This window comes from Fundulus heteroclitus, chromosome 5, assembly GCF_011125445.2.
Source record: "Fundulus heteroclitus isolate FHET01 chromosome 5, MU-UCD_Fhet_4.1, whole genome shotgun sequence".
Taxonomy (NCBI): domain Eukaryota; kingdom Metazoa; phylum Chordata; class Actinopteri; order Cyprinodontiformes; family Fundulidae; genus Fundulus; species Fundulus heteroclitus.
Window position 1 is genome coordinate 22,275,618 of NC_046365.1, and position 17,527 is coordinate 22,293,144.

At 42.3% G+C, this 17,527-nt stretch overlaps 1 protein-coding gene across 2 annotated transcripts in view; it reads right to left on the bottom strand.

Moving 5' to 3' along the window:
- The window catches only part of grk4 (G protein-coupled receptor kinase 4), a 77,214-nt gene extending 65,397 nt beyond the window's left edge, over positions 1-11,817 (bottom strand). For both annotated transcript variants that reach the window (XM_036137199.1, XM_036137200.1), the window contains exon 1: positions 11,396-11,817. In XM_036137199.1, coding sequence (XP_035993092.1) covers positions 11,396-11,447 — 52 coding nt within the window. In that variant the 5' untranslated portion in view covers positions 11,448-11,817. The remainder of the gene's footprint in view (positions 1-11,395) is intronic.
- Between the last annotated feature and the right edge of the window lie 5,710 nt (positions 11,818-17,527).

The window sequence follows — 17,527 nt, forward strand, 5'->3', positions numbered from 1 at the left end:
AGGTCCGCCGTAAAGTCAGCGTGCTCATGGGCACAACGGACCCCGGCGTCAACAAACGACCTGCCGGCTGCTTTTCCAGTCCCTCCGCCCTACGGAGCGTGATGGACTGGCGGAGTCCCCCTAATAAGTCAAACATCAGCCGCCTCGGGACCTCGCCGCCTTTTTCCAGGACGGGGCCCCCAGTGTTTGCTTAACGTAATCCGTCTGTATACACGCCGACCCGGGAGGCGCACATCCGCCGGGGCCGGAGGAAGAGGGGGAAACGTGCGACGGCTCGCTCTCGCGTGATCCTCACCTCCTCTCCTCTCTTGCTGCCCTTCCCCATAATAAACCGCGCTCCTCTCGTCGCGCCTTCATTAATTCTTTACAGCCAGATTTTCCTCCAACGCCATATGGCCCACGGGTCTCAAACACACACACACACGCACGCACCAAGCCGCAAACAACATTACAACATTAAAAAAGAGAAGACCAGGACAGGACATGGCGGCGGGTCTCACGTGAGGCAGGATTCGCCGTTTTTCACATGAGCAGAAGGAGACACACACACACACACACACACACACACACGCATACAGGCGCTATAGGGCAGCACAAACATGTGCTTTTGCTCATTCCAGTAGCGTGCTGTGGCGTTTTGCAAGACCTTCCTTCCTCTGCTCCATCTCCCGCTTTCTCTCTCTCTCAGCTCAACATATTCCATCAAACAGAGGCGAGATGCTGCTTGAAAACCAAACCTTGTTTTCCCTGAGTCCTGGGGGGACATGGGGGAGGGACGGTTCCAAGAGGGAACACCGCGAGACTAAACCTGAGACACAGTCGGACTCTGTGGGTCTAAAAGGGCAAAAAAAAAAAAAAAAAACGAAATAAGGATTGGATGCAAGTTATCTCCAGCTGCCCCTCGGATGAAGGGCTCGTCGGTTGATTTCACGGCCGCGCTGGAGGAGCGGGAACACGACCGCCGAGGCCTTGAGGCTGGAACACGCAGCACTTATTACACGTCGGCAATTATCTCCGATAAGACGGGACGCCGGGGTCATCCTAAAGGGTGGACTGACATGAAACGGCAAGGACAGAAGGCAAAAACTGGCGACTCTGGAAGCGTTCCCAAAGGAAGAGTCAAAGAGCAGGAAGGACGGCTCACTTCAACATGTCGTATTGGGATGTTGTAAATGCTTTTCAAAGTTCTTGAATAAAAAAAAAAAAATGAAAACCCGCACCGGTCAAGTCTTTGCTGGACCACCTTCTGCTGCGTTCAAAGCTACGGGTCTTTTAGGGGAGGGTATACCAGCTTTGAACATTCAAAAAAAGGTGGATATTTTTTGCCAATTTTTTTTTTTTTTTTTTTTTTTTACTTGACAAAGTCCTCAATCTCAGTCATAATGGATGGAAGGCACTAGTGAGCATCAATTTTCAATTCCTGCCACAGATACTTCTCGGATTCAAGTCAGGCCTTTGACTAGGCCGTTCTAACACAGGAATCTCTCTGCTCTGTCTTCTGTAACCCCAGTCGGTCGAGGCAGATGACCGTTCATACTGAGCCCGGTTCTGCTGGAGGTTTTTCTTTCCTGTTAATGGGGAGTTTTTCTTCCCACTGTCGCTTCATGCTTGCTCAGTATGAGGGATTGCTGCAAAGCCATGGACAATGCAGACGACTCTCCCTGTAGCTCTACACTCTTTCAGGACTGAATGCTGCTTGTCGGGACTTTGATGCAATCAACTGGTTCCCTTATATAGGAAATTTTTGACCAATCTGTATAATCTGATTGATTTTGACTTTGTAAAGTGCCTTGAGATGACATGTTTCATGATTTGGTGCTATATAAATAAAATTGAATTGAATGTGCTGAGATCTAAACCGCTGCATTACAGGACCGGGGTGTGTTGTGTCAATCTGCCCTGGTGTCAAGTCTTTTCCAGCCTCCAGCTGATTTTATTCAAGAGTTACCCTGCATTTAGCTCAATCCGCCTTCCTATCAACTCTAATGGCGTCCATATCCCTGCGGAGGAGAAGCACGCCCACAGTGAGGTGCTGCCACCACACTGTGGCACCACAGGGATGGGTTTTCTTTTCACCGTGACGTGCAGTGTTAGTTTTCCTCCACAAATATCTTTCTTTGGCATGGTGGCCAAATAGTTTATCTTTGCTCTCAGAGATGTTCAAACCAATAGGAAATGAATTCATAGCCTGAAACCTCTCGACCTTCTCCCTGACCTGTCCGCTTTGTGCCTAGGGGTTTTGGGCTGACGAGGGAACAGATATCAGTAGAGTTTGCTCTTTTTCTATGCGGTCCTTTTCCAGACCGCAGAGGGAAACCTGAAGAGATCTGAATAAAATGCACTGTAGATGTTACTTGAGAAAATGTGTATGAATACTTTTGCAAGGCATTGTAGATTAATAAAGGCGGACTCACGGCTGGCTAATTAGCCTGGGAACGGTCCTGCCTTTCAAAAAGTGCCTCGTCACGTTTTAACCTCCCACAGGACACCCAGCTAAACACACACAAAGCAAGTGGGCACGCAGCAGAGCAGAAAATGCAACACAGCGCGTTTCTCTCTCTCCCTCTCTCTCTCCCACATGGCCATTTGTGGGTGTTATAAATGTAAAATGAGTCCCACATCAAGGGACAGTCACAAAGCCACGTGTTTTACGAGCCTCAGCTGGAGGAAACACCCCAGAGTGATGACAACAAGTGTTTGCCCAACTAAGACCACAAAGCTAATAAAGCTAAGCCGGCTAACGTCACAAAGGGGGGGGGGGGGGGGGGGGGGCGCTCACGAGGGCTTTGAGAGACGCACCAGCCTGCAATTTGAAGGCCGCTGGCGAAGAGGTTTCATTACCCCGACGACAAAAAGGCGTGTCCCCTTTACACCTGCACGGTTCTTCTATAAACATCCAGCTTCCACTACATAAGAGAAATTTGTTGAACGAGGATTATAGGACTCAGGTATGCTGAGTTTGTGTAATCAGCGTAAGCTGTTTTTAGAAGGACAACCGCAGCGGACAAAGATTTGATTCAACACAGCAACGTGCAAAAGGAGAGGGAAAAAAAAAAAAAAAATTATCAGACTGGAACCTTATTAATACCCGTTAATACCCTCAGGGTGAGCCTATGCTGAAGTGATAACCGTCTTCGCATGAACGTGTTTTTGGAGGTGTCCCAGCGGCAAAGTCAGACACAAAACAGTCGTCCCACTGAATAGTAGGTCATTTTATGTCACCTATAAATCAAAAGGTTCTGCTTTCAGCCGGTGGTACTTTTTAGCTATGGTCTATTTATGCAGCCTATTTTCATTTATTAAAACAGGGCTTAACTTGAACTGTTTAGTATGTTTGTTTGTTTTTCTCACCCACAGCCTAATTTATTGATAAGACACTGCTTTATGGTTTACCTACATTTACCGGATGAATATGTATTTTATGTGTAGCAGACAGTGTTTAAATTAACAAATGTAACGTTTTAAAAAAAAATGGGTTAGCTTCGAGTCATCAAACTGGGTTTGATCAATAGTTAGTAAGGATTTCTGCATGTCTAACTTTTTTTTTTTTTTTTTTTTTTTTGGTCCTTAGATACTTTAAAAAAAATCCATATCCTGCCCATTAACTCTGATCTGTGTTTCTGAACTTAACAGGATCATGGAGCTACAGATAACAGGAGGGCTTAGAAACTTTGAGTGGTCAGTATGACTGGAAAAGCGCTATAAATTCAAACCAAGTACAATTTATTAAAGAACCCACTTTAAACTGGGTCTTTAGGCGGCATGTTACCAGCAATATTTTGGCAGCTTGTTTCCTTTACGCAACAAAAATCCCAAATATAACATCAGGCTTTGATGGCCATAGAAAATTTGTATTCTAGCTCCAACATGGTGATTCCCATTTGGCTGGAAACATGGTAAAAGTGTAACTCACCCGGCATAACCCTGTCCCCAAACAAATTTTGAAAAATGCCACCAAAGTGGGCGGAGCCAGGAGACCCCGAGGGGCGGGGCTAAGGGTGGGGATGAGCGGTAGGGGTTATACGAGGCTGTGGTCAGGTCAAGGGAAAGTGACAGCTAGCTTAATGTTAGATGAGAAAATTCTGGTGCAAAAGACCTCTGCTCCCTTAAAGCCAGGCCCATCTCTGAGTATGAAAGGCTGCGCTTACTTTTGCTCCATTTCTCAATAAAGTGCTGGAGCTTGATTAAATCACCCTCTTCTTTTATTTAATTAGTATCTCAGTGTTATTTCCTACCACACTTAATTAAACACATTGAAGCATGGAGAGTGACAAGACAGACACCGGTAGTAAGGCCACAGATCGGTCTTTTTAGGTGGAGGATTTCTAACGACATGTTAGTAGCATCATTGATAGCATGGGCTAATGTCCAGAGCAGTAACAAATCTTCTGAACAAATCTTCTTTACGTTTAGATTTAAATGATCTCGACTAAAGCAAATGATCGAAGGTATAAAAGGATAAAATGATTCCCTTTCAACCTCAATACTGTCAATGCCTGACTTGCTTTGCAGGCGTGTCTACTGAGATTAGCTGTTATAAGATAATGTCAGTAAGATTAGTTTATGGTGTATTCAAGTGTGTGTTTGAGCTGCCATCTTGACCAGGTCAATCTTGGTTAAATAAAGAAATCTCTTTTACCTGAACCGGGGGCTACAATAACGAAAGCATGTGCCGTTTGAACCGATAGGAAAATTCAACTGCATTAGCCACCGTTCAACCCCAAGAGGGCCGACAAAGTAAAAAAATAAAATAAATTTATATTATATATATATATATATATATATATATATATATATATATATATATATATATATAAAACCTTTAGGCGCAGTTTAGAAAGTTTATCTGCAAAAAAATTTTGATTTTTGGGGTGAGTTACACTTTAAGAAGGCAGAGTGGGCAAAAATATCCAAGTTGGAAGTATTTGTGGGCCTGCTGCAGACTATTTTGAAGTGATCTTACTGTGTGAAAATGTTGAAAGAAATTCAACCACATCAAAAAATGCTAGGCACCGTCCCTCCGCAACACAAATCACAACCCATTTTCCCTAACCAAGAACAGCTCGTTCCCCCACCAAACCCAAACCTGCGCCACACGTTGCCGTCGCTCCTGCATTTTAAAACAATCATCCAAATCCAGCTTGTAAACACCAGCGCTGAAAGGACTCTGGCTTTCGTTCCTGAAATCTGACCGACAAACAAAAACAAAAGATGGATTCAAAGAACAGAAAAAAAATAGAAAATTTAAGATACCAATATAAAGTCACTAAATCCACCAAAGGTTTCATTCGAAGGATCGATAAGAGCTCTGAGAGTAAGTTCCCTGCAAAGCAAACACACACAATCCTCGGCTTTGCTTTGTTTGATTTCGCGATCAAAAACGTCTAGCAGAGAGCCACGCGGTCGCAGCCATTACAAACAATTTTGCAGTTAATGGCCTGATCCAATCAGGCAAACATGTTGTCAGGAAGCCCATCGTGAGATTAAAGATACGTCAAATAGTATATTGCATGTTCAACTATGGATATACAGCTCCATTAAGGGCTAGTGGCTTGTTAAAATGTTCGTTATTTTTCAGAGTTTCCTGTCGCTGTTGACAAAGGGGTTAGGCATACGTTTACTCTTCCAGGTCATCTAAGACGACGACATGTCTCCAACTTTTCCTGCGTGAATTCATTTCCTCACAGGCACATGACATATTCCTTTTATTAAATTTTTTTTAGTTTCCTGCCTTATATTTCATTTAAGAAACCGTCTCAGACGAGGCAATGGGAAAAGGGGGGGGGTTGAAGGAAAGCAATGAACCTGACGTAGGCACAGTGTTTTACAGCCCATGAGTAAACACAATTTTTCAGCGCACTTAACGTGACCATCTGCCGCAGAACGACTCTTTAACAGGGTACTCCTGCCAACTAATATGCTATGAAGTGTTGTAAACAGTGGAGTCTGCAGGACGGGCTCAGATAACGTTGTCTCCGAATGATTAAGTGCTTTTTAAATAGAGTTTACGGCGAAGAGCTGCTAACAAATGCATCAGCACGCTATGAAGTCACAAACATTTCCTTTAGCACGTTAACGAGCGGTAGAGCCCCGTATGGCTCGTAACGCGCCGCTCCTGATGTTTTGCTAAGACGATCGCTGTGGAGTCTTGAGTATCTGCAGTCATACAGTAGGCATCCGTCCACTTACTTGATTATTTTATTGTTGTTCTTGTCAGTTTTTATTTGCACGTTGACCTTAAGTGTTACGACAGGCTCCTGTAAATAAATTGCATTATTATCATTATGCATCTTGTCGCGTTACAACCACAAAGGTCGATGCATTTTGAGGTGTTCCGTGACACAAATGTAAAGTGGAACTATGCTTTATATATATATATATATATATATATATATATATATATATATATATATATATATATATATATATATATACCGATGAAAGCTGTGGCATACCTTTGGGCTACAATGGCACTAAAAAGTTTCTGAATACAAAGTCTTTCGTCTCCACCAGCTTTCATCATTGTCAAATTCTTATTTTTATTTAATTATGTTAAGAAAGAGAGCATAAATTTTCAAGTTTTGCCATAAAAAGATCAATTAGACTTAGGTCTGGACTTTGACTGGGGCATTTTAACATACAGTGTGAACAAGCTTAGATCTAAATCCTTCCACTGGCACACTGACTGCCCTGCTGAAAGCTGAGCCCGTGCCTCAGCCTCACATATTTCGCCAACATGCCTTGCATTCATCTCACTTCATCAACTCTGGCGAGCTTCCCTGCCCTCGTTAAACAAAATATCCCCACATCACGATGCTGCCATCCCTCGTAGGGGTGGTGCCTTCCGGCTGATGAGCCTCGTTGGTTTTCTGACAACGTTTGGCCAAACGGTTCATCTTAGTGTCCTCTGACTAGAGTACTTTCTTTCCATGTTTCCCAGTGAGGCAACCTCCAAATGGGACTTCTTGTGGCTACCTTTCAACAATGGATTTCTTCTTGCCACTCCATTTAGACCAGGTTTTCTCAGTGGTTGTCCTGTAAACAGATTCTCCCACCTGAACTCTGGATTTCTGCAGCTCCTCAATTGTTACATTGGGTCTCTTAACTGCGCCTCTTCGATTGATACTCATCTAGCCCTACCTGCCAGTTAAAGGTGGACAGCCATGTCTTGGTAGGGTTGCAGCTGATCTCTCTTTCTCTAATTTTCAGATAAGAAATTGAAAAGTGTTCTTCTGGATGTTAAAAGTTTGGGATACTGTTTCAGAACCCAACCCCACTTTAAACTTCTTCCACAACTTTACCCCCGTCAGCCGTCTTCCTTGGTTTTTCGGGTGCAACTTCTCTTCTATTAACCTGACTCTAGCCAGATGGATTTTGCGCTGCCTAGCTTCACTCACATCCATCTGGGACATCTCCCATAGAAATTGATTTCTTCAACCCATTTTATTGTCCAGCCAATCAGGGCGCAGGGCTGGAGTTTCATAGATGTGACGTAGTGGAGAAGCGACCATGACGTGAGACTGTTTTGATTCAACAATGGCGGCTCGCATCGAGGAAGCAAGCGTTAACATTGATGCTGCTATTTCTTCCGTGTTGTCCAATCTACCTAATATTGTTTCATTAAAAGAACATCAGAGAACGGCTCTGAAGGCTTTTGCTGGTGGAAACCATGTTTTCGCCCGTGGCTGAGCGGTTACCGCAAACTATATTAGGAGGCCTTTAGTCCTCGACGCGGTCGGCCCTGGATCGACTCCGACCCGCGGCGCTTTGCCGCCTGTCTTCCCCCCTCTTCCTGTCAGCTCACTGTCAATAAAACACGTGCAACTAGAGCCGCAAACACATTTAAAAAAAGTAATAATTAGTTTTTTCCTGCGTCGCTCTCATCAGCGTCACGGGTTAGCTTCGGTGTGAGTGGTTGAAATAGCACGTCGATAAAGATCACAGACAAGTGGCTTATCCAATCATATGTAAGGATTTTTGATAAGGCCCAGCCTTCAATAAAGGCAATTCCTATGGAGAGGTCCCAGATGGATGAGTGGAGCTAGGCGGAGCGACATCCATCTGGCTAGGGTCAGGTTAGTCCTCTATTGTCCTCGTGGCAAACACCAAACTTTAGGCACCAAGATGACCAGGGATTCAGTTTTGAGACTGAGACCAGCAGGTTTGTGAGTATGTCTTAAGACAAACAAACTGTATCTTTATCTTCAATGACATCTAGGAGTTGACTTGTTGAAGGACACATCGGCATGATAAACTGCTGCTGACTCAATAGCTTAGACCCTCTCCTCAAAGCTTTAAGGGGGACTAAACAGTCTCAGGCAGGACAGGTGTGTTATAATCATAGATGTGAACAAACAGAAGCTCATAGAGACAGTCGCCCCCCCCCGCCCCCAAAGTCATATTTAAAGGGTAGAGACTGCTCTGTCACTGGTGGTGACCATGTGAACACCCGCGTCTGATTCAAACCGCGGAGACGCAACCATCAGATATCAGCAGCTGATTTTCGGTTCCTGCCTCTTTGACCAAAAACAACAATGGAAGAGACCGTGCCCCATTGAGGAAACAAGTAGTCCTAGTAGTCCACTTAAAAAGCCATTTTAACCTTTTGTTAGAGGTTTTCTTTTGTCTGCTGTAACATTTATAAAATAAAAATGTTTTATCCGAATTTATTTATTTTTATTTCTGAAGCGGATCGCGACACAGCAAAACGTTCTGAATCATGATCACGACTCGGGATCCTCTAAATCCGTGGAGTCCAAACTTTCTGTCCCACGGGCCAAAACCGTCAAGTCACAAGTACTCGTGGGCCGAAAATACATAACTTAAAAACAACGGCAAATTGTACTATGATTTCTATTTTTTTTTTTTTTACATCCTCGACAATAAACTAAGCATGCAACACATTAATGAAACAAATAAGCAGTAAGCTTTATTGATTAAAAAAAAAAAAAAAAGAAGAATGTGTAAATAATTGCAGATAGCTAATTTAACAAGGTTTTACACATTTTCTCCATTAGAAGAAAACCATTCTTAGTGCTTAGTGAGCTCGACTGAACAAAAAAAAGTATAAAGTCTGCTGGATAGATGTGGTCCCATTTACTATGACATTAAGGAGAATGCAAAAAGTGTTATTATAAGACAAATACTTTTTGTTATACACAAATCTTCCTTTATAAGAAGATTTTAACTTGTCTGTAATCATTTTGACCCTTAACTAGACCCCAACCTAACCTCAGAACGTATTTAAAAGCCAGCCAACACAACAAAGGTCTCTATAGCTCAAAGGGATATGGTGGAGACACTTCGCTGTAATTTGTTTAGCCTTCCTGTCAGCCGCCGATGCTGACCCCTTCCACAACTAAACAAAATGCACCCAAGGTGGGTACGAAGCCACTTCCTGTGACAGATGGCTTGTTTTTCTACCAAAACATAAAATCTAAAATAAATAGTCTGCTATGCAGAAACCCAAAAGTACAACAAAAAAAAGTGATGAAGCAAAATTACCAACACTAGCTCAGCTGAACGACCGTGTTCGACTCGGAGAGATTACAGACAGATACACCAGAGCAACAGTGTGCTGGTTTATACGCTGCATATACGCGGAAGAAAAGAAGCCACAAAGAACTGAAAAGAAAGGAGGAAAGTGATCTCCCGGGAAAAAAAATCGGTGCCGTTTGTGCATCCTTGTTGCCCCTTTTAGAGATGAATCACCCACATTGGGGGAAAACAGCAGATCCCTCCATGCTGTATTTCTTTAAAATACAATACAAAAAAAAATAAATTTGTGGTCTGACTTGTACTTCCAGAGTCTGGTGCAACCGTTTTAGTAGGAGTATGACGGTCAATGACGGCAGGGTTAATCTCTACCAACGCAGCATCGCAGCTGCATATTTGTCTAATAGTGTGCAGCCACAGGGGTCCCCGAGTCGGCAGGTAGCCTATTGTGGACGAGCAAACCAGGAGGTATGAATTAGACCATCGTGGCGGGTTCACGGATCAGAAAAACATGAGATTCTTGACTTTAAGCCTGCCCAGTCAAATAAAAAAAATTAATTTAAAAAAATCGGCCGATTCCGGTCACCCGCCGATTTCTCGGTGCACCTTTAAATATGAAAGGCGTTAAAAAAAAAAAAAAAAACAGTTATGATTTCGAACACCCTGACTAGAATGACTCAAATCACGATTAACAATGTTAAACTCAACATATCCGTTTCTGTGACACGCATCAACCCATTAACGCTGTCAGTCAAACAGCTTCCCCAGCATGGCATTAAGACCCAATCTGTGAACACACACCGACCCCCCCTACTAACTCACTTGAAGGCCCTTTTGGGGCCCCCTAATGATAGAAGAGCAGTATTCTGGCAAACATGGAGCCGCCTATGTCAGATCCAAGCAGCATTTAAGAACACGGGAAATGAAAAGAAGGACCTGATGATGCCCAGTAAATAGAAGACCCCCCCACCCCCCTCCGTCCACATTAAAACTGATCCACTGCTTCTGAGGGTAGCCCATTCTAACAATTTATCATTACAAAAGTGGATGAAGGCCTTTGCATACCCACACATGAAGGCCGTAGATAACACTCCAGTGAAAACGACCCCCTGTAATAATAATTATTATTATTATTATTATAATAAATAAATAAAAACACAGATGGATCTTTGCCTCCAGGTGAGCTGCTGCTGCTGCTGCTGCACGACCACAGAGGTCCCCTTCCCCTCTGCGTGGAATGAGCCCTGGCTGTATTCCTGTCTCCTAATCAGCAGCATTGCAGCGAAATACACGTCTGCGGCAAAGAAAGAAGGGGGAAATAAACAGCGCTCGTTTATTCTGCCTTCCTAATTAAGGTTTAAGCGGCTATGAAGGGGGGGGGGGGGTGGAGGTGGGCAGGCAAATATCTCCACACCCTGCGAGCTTTCATTTGAGCACCATTTACATGCGTTATGTCATCGTAAAACAAGCGCCGGTCCTTGAGTGAAAAAATGTTTCGCTCGACCCCGTCCAATGCAACGCGATGCTGCAGAACGCCTCCCCCTGCGCCGCTCCGTCTCCCCAGCCCTCCTGGGCCTTATGTTCTCCAACCTGGCCGACAAAGTACCCCCCCCCCCCCTTCTTCCTCTTCCTCCTCCTCCTCCTCTCTCCTCCTCCTCCTCCCAGTGCACAAGCAGATGATTTCATCTCAAGATGTTTGCCTGGAGACAGAGCGCTGCGCAGTGATGGGAGACGAGAGGAAAAAAAAGCCGAAACCCTACCGGGAGGACAAGCCTTTTAGGAAGGCTCTCCTCATGTCGCAGATGAAAAAAAAAAAAAAAAAGCAAAGTAGATTCCGTTTAGATTTTTTTTTTTTTAAATCATTATTATTATTATTATTATTATCGTTTCGGGCACTTACCTTCCCTCGCCTTCAGGAGAACCGTGTTGGCCACGATGTTTTCAATCTCCATTGTCAGAACGTGAATCCCGAGCAGTCTCGATACATTTCACTCAGCGGGAGGAGAGAAAGAGAGAGAGAGCGAGAGAGAGAGAGAGAGAGAGAGAGGGGGAAAAAAGACGGCTTTTTTTTTTCTCCTTTTCACCGATCAAAGGTGCCGACGGCCGCGAGGCTGCTGCACGCGCACAGGGCGAACGCGGCACTGGCGCATATTAGGACTCAATCAACGCTCGACGGTCCGTTTCAATCCCATATGTTTTAGTCAAAGCCGAACCCGACGGAGCTTTATGATTACAGCGGAGCTTGTTAGCATTCACTGCCTGCCTGCCTGCCCGTCTTCCTTCCTGCTCCGGTTCCCTCCTCCTCCTCCTCCTCCTCCTCTTCCTCCTCCTCACCCCTGCTCTGCGCAGCGAACCAGGGAAGAGTAGGAGGGATCAATTTACAACCACCGCAGCCAGCCAGCGCACGTTCACTCGCCAAAGTGCATTCATACATAAATCTACGCGTCCCCGACTCTTATGTTTGCTGGAAATTGTTGTCGACGCGCCGAGAGAAGGAGACTCGAGCCCAATTCAGATCGTAGATCTATATTCAATAGACCCGTAAGACGCGGTGACATCAAGTGAAACGAGTCAAAAAAGGAGATGTGGAGGTTCCTGGTGGTTTTGTACAAGAGCGGATCAAATCGTATTTCGTGATCCGGGTAGTTCATAAATCTGAGCTTATCATAATTTCATATGAGGTTCCTCAAGGTTTAGTGCTTGGGCCACTTTTATTCAGTATCTAAATGCAACCTCTTTTCTTGAATTACAGGGTATTAACAACATCCCTCTTTTTTTTTGACACACAATCTTTCATGTCTTCCACCAATCAATAAAATGTTATCTCTAAGACAAAAAGCAGATCGATCAAAGTGCTGTGAAGAATTCAAAACAGAAGTAGAAATAGTAATATAGCCACAGTCCCTCACAATGGCCTGTTATGGTACAAAATCCTCCCTTCCTTGTGTGAGATTTCGTGCCAACCTATTCCTAGGATCTCACCCTCAAACAGAATGTTTTGGGTGGATATTTTTTTTTTTACGATAATAATTGTTAGACCCTGCGATAGACTGGCGACCTGTCCAGGGTGTACCCCGCCTCATTGACAGCTGAAGATAGGCACCAGCGACCCTCAGGACCCCAGAAGGGATAGACATATTAGAATTTGGATGGATGGATGGATGGATGGATGGATGGATGGATGGAACTGTTAGACATCTACCAGGAGATTGCTCCATTTATCCAAGATAAATGGTAACAGAGTATAATACAGTGTTTCTAATAGTACTACACAAATGAATAACTTCATCCATGAATTGTATTATTTCAATTCAATTAAATTTTATTTATATAGCGCCAATTCATGAAACATGTCATCTCAAGGCACTTTACAAAGTCAAATTCAATCATATTATACAGATTGGGTCAGATTATACAGATTGGTCAAACATTTCCTATATAAAGGATATATAATATATTTATTTTCATAATTCATAAAATTACAAACTTACAGCTAAAACCACACTAACTGCCAATGGTTTGGTGACGTTGGTACAAAATGGTTTGTTTGCAGATACAAGATGTGAATAGGAATGGACGAAAAGTGTAGATAAAGATACACATGAGGTCGGCTTTAAATTCTTTCATAAACGGACATAACATAAAGGTCAGATCATTTACATGTTAAACCACTTATATAAACAGAGGGTGTACTTTCTCTTTACCATGACATGGTGAGTAGCTACGAACTCAGATCTAAATTTTAAAAGCCGCATACAGGAAATTGTGGACACAGCCTTCTACTGCGCTAAAAAAAAAAAAAAAAAACCTTGCGAGAACGAAAGGTTTCATCCAGATACAGAAAAAGTACAGGGTGCCTTTGTTTTTCAGTAGATTATTCCTTACATGCCCCACTGTAAGAAGACCCCAGGGTAAACACAGAACCCGATGAAGATAGCATACGCTCACCAGCCGCCTTATTAGACACCCCTTCCTACCGGGTTGGACTACTCTTCAGGACTGCCTTGGATCTTTGTAGCACAAATTTACCAAGGTTTCAGAAAACAGTCTTCAGAGGCTCTGGTGTATATGAAGATATTAAGAAAGCTGCTGCAGATCTGTTTATCGGAAACCAGTCTGAGATGATTGTGATGTGGTACATTGTCCTGCTGGAAGTAAAACGAGAACATGGGTGCACTGTGGTTATAAAGAACGACAATGCTCAGGTACCCCTTAGTACCAATGTTTGATTGGTACTAAGGGGCCTCAAGCCATTAGAATATTGTCTGTTGAGACAAAGCAGTATGGATCTGTCATTTCATGTTGCGCATGCCTACTGAACACACAATGTTTTCCACAGCTCCAATTGAAACTCATCAGACCAGGCAACGTTTTCACAGTTGGTTATGTCCACTTTTGGTGAGCCAGTTTCACGGTCCTAGCTCACACTACAGGCACCCGGTGGAATCGTTTACTATTGCTGTTACTCATCCGCTCTAGGGTTTGACTTTATGAGCTCAGAGATGGCATTAGCCATACCTTGGCCGTGAGGACGGCTTATTTGAGCTATTGTTGCGTTGCTGTCACCTCCAGCCTGTCCGGCCATTCTCCTCTGACCTCTGACATCAACAAGGCAATGGAAACCCGCATAATCTGAAGCTTCTGAAATACTCGGACCGGCCCCTCTGGCACCAACACCCACACCACATTCGAAGTCCCGTTTCTTCCTCTTTTTGCTGACTGTTTTGATTGGCTGATACACGTTTTTGGGTTAACAAGCAATTGGGGGTTGGGATCTGGAAAAGCGGAGACAATGCCTGTATGGATGGATGGTATCACGCTACGACCAAACAATTTGCATCACATCAGTCTTCCAATCCTGACAACAGATCCCTGCTGTTAAGATCATGAGCAAGTCTTTTAAATATTTCATTATGAGAATGGTGTAACTTTAATATGGTTCCGTGAGTTTGTTTCCTGCGTTTTAATCCCACATTTTGTTTCAATGCATTTCCCCTTTTTGTTTGGCACAACCTTATAAAGGAATGCTCTGGAAATCAACTGGCCGTGCCGTGCCGTCATGAAAGCATCTAGAAAGGCTGGATGTCGCCCCATTTAAGACACGTATGGTCTTTATTGCGTTTACCTGCATGATTGTCTTTACAATTATTTTTCTGCACAGCTGCCACATGTGTTGCTGGCGCTCTTTATTAAGAACCGCATCATGCATGAGAGCCTGACACAGTCATCTTGTATATGAACAAGGCTAACTGAGCTGTTACAATGTTGTGGTTGTTGTGCACCCTGTAGGAAAGAGATAACAAACTGTCTTTTTTTTTTTTTTTTTCCAGTTCACATCTCTGCAGCCTCTGGGGCTTTCACGTCTGACTCCACTCAGCACCTCTGGTGAAGATCTGCAGAAGCCGATGCTGACCACATCGTAATATAATGCGGTAGGGGGGGAAATTAACATAATTTTTTTTTTTAAATCGTTGCTTTTAGAAAGGCGTAGAGATTTGCATGCAAAGTGAGTTTGAAACACATTTTTAGGTTCCCTGAAACTGTCAAGTCACTGAAGCAATATTTATTTATTTTTTTGCTGTTGGATTCAGCAAGTGTAACATAAAACAATCCTAATGCTTGTTTTAAATTTAAAATTTATTTAGATAAATACGTGTGGTCAGATAGAAAATAAGCTGTTTACGGGTCAGGATAATATTTCTTAAACAACAGAAACATATTCTTTAACAGGCACTGTCCCTTCGATCCCCTGTAGAGGGCCTCCACCTTGTGGTGACAATGCAAAAACACACAAGCATGTCGCGCATCCCCCAACATTATTGAAATAAAGTGTTTCTCAAAGATGGTGATTTAAAAGCTTTTTTATTTCTTATATTTATTATTTTTTTCCTACCTTCAGCTAATAAAAATGGAGGAATTTGTACCTGTACCAGTGAATGGGAAAACCTGCTGTCCCTCCTGAGATTTTTCGCAGTTGGAGCTGGAAGGGTTCTGCGTACTCAAAGACTGCATATAACATCTTTGGCAAAGCTTTAGAGGTCATGTTATTAAAAGAAATATGATATGCAGAAGCCCACCGGCTAGTTCTCGTGGCCTGTACAAGGTTCAGTTGAAATATAATCTTTTGAAATCAGTGTTTCGTATCGAGCATGATAAAACTGGTCCAGCTTGTTTCACCTGTCTCCTATGAACGAGACATGAAAATACTTGTTTGACACAAGATATACGAGCATGCAGTTTTGATTACTCATGACAGATATTTTTAAAAAGTGGATGTGCTTTTTTTTTTTGCATATATACACCTTATTGCAAAAGTGTGCAAACCCTTGCAACTTCTCACAGTTCATGACTTTACACAAAGCAGTGCAGAGCTGTGAAATGGAATAAGATGAGTTTTAAGAAAAGATTTTACAAACAGAGGTGGGTAGTAACTAGTTACAGTTACTCGGTTACATTTAAGTAACTTTTCAGACAAAATGTACTTTTAGGAGTTGTTGTACGGCACTATTCTTTTTACTTGTACTTGAGTAATATTACTAAAAAGTATCAATACTCTTGAATAAATTTTCTGGCTACTCTATCTGCTGCAAGTAATTTCATTGAATAAAGAACAGACTTTTTTTTAACCAAAAACGCACCAGAGGGACACAGCTGCAGTTTATACTAAAGGGAGACTTCTTGTTTGTACACAAGCTTTGTTATTTTAATGTTATTATAATTTTTTTTTATCTCCTGAGCTCATTGAGCCATTGGAGGTCAAGTAAATATACAGAAGACAGTAGTAGATACTGTCATTGGAAGTACTTTTGCACTTTTTTAACACACTGTATATACATTACCTGCTGTACATATTGCTTTCAGAAGTTTTATGATGAAGCATTTATTTCAAAAAAGCGTTTCTGCCTGAATGTGATTTTTCGTGTGTGTGTATATATATATATATATATATATATATATATATATATATATATTAGTATTTTAAGTACCAAAATGTTTATATGACTTTACATTTGTATTTGTGTGTTTTTTTAATATCAAATTAGATGTTTTGATTAGTTTAGTACTCTAGTAGCCTTTTTACAAAATATTTTTTTACTCTTACTTGACTAATTTCTTGCTTGGTAGCTTTTTTACTTTTATTTGAGTAAAAATATGTTTAAGTAGTGCTACTCTTACTTGAGTACGATTTTTGTCTGCTTGACCCACATCTGTTTACGAATGAAAATCATCATTGCTACTCCGCCTGCAGCAAATGTTTCACAGGCAACAAATCTGACCAGTGCATTGAAGTACATATACAGCCATAATGCAAATAAAAGGATTCATGGATAAAAAAAAAACAAAAGCATCAGCAGTCACCTAATCAGGGAACAAAGTCCACCTCCCTTCAGACTTGATTTAATCTCAATATAAATCCAGGTGTGCCATGATGGCCTCAGAGGTTTGTTAGAGAACAAACAGCGTCACCAAGACCAAGGAACACCACAGATATGTGTGGTGGAGAAGCTTAAAGCATTGTTAGCTTCCAAAAATACATCCCAAGCTTTCACCATCTCACAGTGAGCTGGGGCCTGTTTCAATAAGGAGGTTCAACCAACTCTGAGTTAAAACTTGAACTCTAAGTTGACTTAGCCTGAGATGGGAAACTCTGAGTTTTGTGTTTCAGAACAGCTGAAATTAGTTAGTTCAATCAACTCTGAGTTGCCTGACTCTGAGTTAAGCGCGTGCACCACTACTATAAAAAGCCATTATCAATGGAGCATAGATATTACGAGTCACCATGGCAACAGCGTCAGACAAAAAAAGGTGTGCATATTTCTCACCAGCAGAACTGGTTAATTACCTTTATACAGTGTTGGGTGTAATGAATTAAATTACTAAGTCATCTAAATACTGCAATTAAATTAAAGACTATAAAACAATAGTGGATTTAATATCAAATTTTAAAAGGTATATTTTTTATTTAACTTACTCCCTCTAGTTACACACTTTGGTCAATTTAAGATTAATTCATGCAATTGAATATTGTTTA